Genomic DNA, 4,151 nt, shown 5'->3' with positions numbered 1-4,151 from the left:
AGCAGGAGAAAGGATTGCTGCGTGGTCATCCCCCTGGGGGTGATTTCTCACTTTCCCTCTCACTGTCTCTGTCTCTTTTTCTCTCCCATGAGTGCATGAGCCCTAAGGGAAAAATGTCTAAAGAGGTCATTAGGATACAGGCTCCAAGATGGAGGTGCATAGGAGCTCGATTTCATTTTAACGCTTTTCTTTACCGATATCCCCTTTTCTCATTTTTCTCAATGACGGTGGCCCCTGAACAATGCATGTGAACAGGTTCTATGAGGAGACTTCAAAAAGTTCTTTGAAAAATGGAATCAAAGTATAAGTTCATTTTTGTAAAAAATATTTTAAAATTCATTGTTTTTTCAGAATATGCATTTTTTTCTGAACTTTTTGAAGAGTCCTTGTACATATCTGTGTGTGAGTGTGTGTGTGTGTGTGTGTGTGTGTGTGTGTGTGAAATGGATCCTTCCATGTTGGGAACAGGGGTTCCAAGAGAGAGGGCCTCTTCCGAGTCTACACGGCCTTCTTCCCTGCTGCCCTTTCCACCCGCCTCTCACCCTCCAGACCAACTGTCCGCCCACCTGGTGAGCTAGGCTCTTCGGACAAGACTCTGCCAGCCGGCTGTGGGTAGAGAACACACGGGCACTTGCATACGAGCTGGGAGGTAGGCTGGTCTGAGAAGCCCAGAGCCGGTCCACAGCCCAACCCTATCATACACCGAGAAGGGTGAAGGAGGGACCATCAGACGGTGGGCGTGAGGGTTATGTCGCTGGACTCCCACATAGCTGACCACAGTTCGAGTCCTGAACCTGATGGCTAAAATCTCACGCTGGGTGCGTGTGCATGCGTGCCCAAGATCCAGAGAGGAGAATGGAGAAGGGATTGCGCTTTCTCGCTTTCTGTCTCTCTCCAGCGAGCACGTGTACCCTATAGCAAAAATCTCTCAAAAAATGTGAATTCGCTAGGTAAGGCCATGGACACTTGGGTGCCAGTTATTTTTAAAGCAGAGTGTAGTTAGGGGAGAAAAGGTAGTTTAAAACTGATAGTTTTTGAGACACTATGGCATGGTCATTTTGGTTTTAAATGTGTCAACAAAGAGTACTTTCTAATTCTGAGCCATGTGGCACACATGTGTCACTGTGGTACAAGAGCTGGAATGCTCCTGGCCCCAGCAGGCCTGATGGCCCGCGGTGCTTGGTGGGGAGAGCCCCAGGGGTTGCCCTCTGCTCTGTGGCCAGCTCAGGCGGCCCAGCGCTGAGTCGCCCATGGTCCCAGCGAGCCCAGTGGCGGGTAGGCAGTTTCTCCTTGGCTTTTTCTGCACAGGTGACCTCCAGCCACCACCCCCTGGGGATCCCTGACCTTCAGGGAGAGCCCAGCCCCTTTCTTTCCCAACCGCCACCAGGTGGCACCCTCCCCTTCACTGCCACGATGCCTGTGGTTTTGCTACAATGGGAGAGAAATTTCAAATGGTGCTCTTTGGTTTCCATCTTCAGAATTAATGAACATGGGACAGCAGATGGCACAGCAGTTACGTCCCTGGATTCCCTCGTGGCTGACTGGATCGAGTCCCAGACCTGGTGGCTTGAAAATCATGCCAGGCGCGTGTGCGTGCAGGAGGAGAACAGAGAAGGGATTTTGCAGCGTGACCATTCCTGGGGGTAATTTCTCACCTTCCGTTTCACTGTCTCTTTCTCTCTCTGGCGAGTGCACATGCCCTAAGGCAAAAACTCCTAATTTTTTTATTTTAGGAAAGAATTAATGAACACAGGCGGGAAAAAAAATGAGCAGGCTAGTTGCTAATGGTTAACAAACATGTTAGTGTGGGGACAGGGACGCTGAAATCTCAGTCTCTGTGGAAGAAAACCAGCGAATCAAACTTAGCATGACCGGGTCACACCCTTCCTGAGGCAGAGGCACAGAGAAGCCCTGGGCAGTCTGTCCGCAGCAGAGGCTGAGCTGCAGAGGAAGAGCGCGTGCACCTCACGTCGCAGGACATGAAGTCACCGCTGTCTTCAAACGGAGACAGTGGCGTCCCCTCCAGGCTGCACCACGGCTTAAGGGAAATGTCTCCTGAAGAAAAACGAAAATACGAGGTGCGATGGAAGAGCCCGCACATGCCACAACGGCTAGGCACACGCGTGGGCAGGACAGACGTCGGTGAGCAGGCGCGGTGAGACGGCCACACACCCACAACACACGTGCGTTACCCTTCTGTAGGGTAACGCTGCATACTAGCGACAGGTGACATGCCAGGGGACAGTCTCGCCTGGCTGACGAAGTGACAGCTTCGATGGCATCGAGGTCCAGGCTTTCTGGAATGAGCATAGATTAGAACTCTCATAACCAGAGAAAAGGAAAAGATATTCACAGAGTATCGACATCGCTCTGCTCAAATTCAACAACTGATCTTGAGAGTGCAGCCTGGTGAGCGCAGGGCACAGCCCTCCTAGCCGGGCCGCTGTCCCCCGCGTGTGGCCACAGGTGTGCGGCCACCGGGGCACACGTGTGGAGGTGCTGTCCCACGCTGTGTGGTTACATGCGTGCGGCCACCGGGGCACACATGTGAAGACTGTGACCATGGTCTGAACTCTCCCCCAGACCGAGCAGCCCCGCACAGCCTGGGTGGGTTCTTTCTTGCCACATACACGCTGGGGGACGAGAGCCAGAATCCGAGACTCCGGAGGCGGTGCCCGGGCTCCTGCTAAGCCACTCGGTGCTCTCCATTTACCACTCCAAACAGGAGCGCGGTCACTGCTGGGCGGGGGGTCAGGGCGTCGCATTCAGCCCCTCCTGCAGTCCTTGGGTGGAGAGGGGCCCGGGGCCTGGGCTGGCTCGCCACTGTGTCCTTGGGTGGAGTGGGGCGGGGGCCTGGGCTGGCTCGCCACTGTGTCCCTTCATTGGGTCCAGCTCACTGAGAAGCGCCCGCTGCTCCTGCCCCCCCACTGCGCACCCTGAGGCCCAGGTCACACTCTGCTGGGACAGCCAGGGCATGAGGACAGATGGGTCAGTGGATGACACAAAGCGCAGGAGAGCCTGACTCAGGGTCCAGGAAATGCCCGGGTGAGAGTGCGGGCTCTGGGAGGGGCTGGTGCATATCCGTGAAGGCAGCAGCTCTTCCCAGACGCTGAGTGGCAAGGCCCTCGTGTCACCCGCGGTCAGCCAACATGTAGTCCCCGGCGGCTGCTCCTGCAAACACAGACGTCAGGACAGGCCTCCCTCCCAGGCAGCGTCACACACAGCTGCACTGGCCTGGCCCTGTCGGATTTGGGGCCCCACTGTCCCTCTGGAGTTGCACCCTGGCCTACATGGCCTCCCCTCATCTCACCTCACCACCCGCTCCCATACAGAGACTACGTCCGTCCTCATGGGCAGGCCCAGCAGTCTGCGTGGCCGGCTTCCACTGCCCCCTTTTGCCCATACCCCTGGGGTGCCCAAGGACTGGGGAGCCAGAGTGAGGGTGGCAGGTGCTGAGCCACGACTGCTCACCTCCCCGTCCACTGCACGGCCGCTCTGTCTAGGCGGTGGCTCCCGTGTGCATGTCTCCCTCACCCTCAACCTCACCCCACTTCACACAGGCTTCCCGCAGAGGCCTTTTCCGATCCCCAGGGCTGCATCCTCTCCTTCCTTGGCACCGAAGCACCTGTGTCCTCCTGCCTCACGACCCCAGGCCTCCTCCAGCTGCTTCCTCGCTATGGGTTCTGAGAGAGGCCTGAGTGTGGGGCCAGCCTGACGCCTGAGGGAGTCTGCTGCATTAGAGGCTTTCGTGGGGGACCCTTGAGTCCCTTTCCTGCTCCCAGGGGTGCTGAAGCCCCGCAGAACACAGAGAAGCAGCTTCCCTGCAGCCCCTCGGCCCTTCTGCTGGGGGGTGAGCGCTCCTACTCACTCGAAGCCCGTCTCCTCCTCAGCGTCCTGAATACAACTCCAGTGACGAAGATGACGACACAAACAGAGATCCCGCTCACGACCCCGACGGCCAGGGTGCCAGGCAGCGAGGGCTCTGGAACGGCAACGCGCAGGAGAGCCTGACTCAGCACCCACTCCAGCCCGGAGCAGGCCCTTTTCTCCGCCTGGGGCCCCGCAGCCTCCCCTCCGTCACGTACCCCAGGAAGCAGAGAGCGGCTGGTGCAGGCCCGGGTGCTCCACCTGGCAGGTGTACCTCCGCTCTT

General features: G+C 57.4%; 1 protein-coding gene across 3 annotated transcripts in view; it reads right to left on the bottom strand.

Annotated features, from left to right (window-relative positions):
• Nucleotides 1-1,782: 1,782 nt before the first annotated feature.
• Nucleotides 1,783-4,151, bottom strand: part of HFE (homeostatic iron regulator) — a 13,946-nt gene continuing 11,577 nt past the window's right edge. For 2 of the 3 annotated variants that reach the window (XM_027766024.1, XM_027766026.1), the window contains 3 exons: nucleotides 4,086-4,151; nucleotides 3,869-3,982; nucleotides 1,783-3,171 (listed from right to left, as the gene is read on the bottom strand). In XM_027766024.1, coding sequence (XP_027621825.1) covers nucleotides 3,131-3,171; nucleotides 3,869-3,982; nucleotides 4,086-4,151 — 221 coding nt within the window. In that variant the 3' untranslated portion in view covers nucleotides 1,783-3,130. The remainder of the gene's footprint in view (nucleotides 3,172-3,868; nucleotides 3,983-4,085) is intronic. The other variant, XM_027766025.1, reaches the window with a different exon arrangement.

This window comes from Tupaia chinensis, unplaced genomic scaffold (genome assembly GCF_000334495.1).
Source record: "Tupaia chinensis unplaced genomic scaffold, TupChi_1.0 Scaffold140356_1, whole genome shotgun sequence".
Lineage (NCBI taxonomy): Eukaryota > Metazoa > Chordata > Mammalia > Scandentia > Tupaiidae > Tupaia > Tupaia belangeri.
The sequence above is the reverse complement of the archived record's forward strand: the minus strand, read 5'-3'. Positions and strand labels throughout refer to the sequence as shown.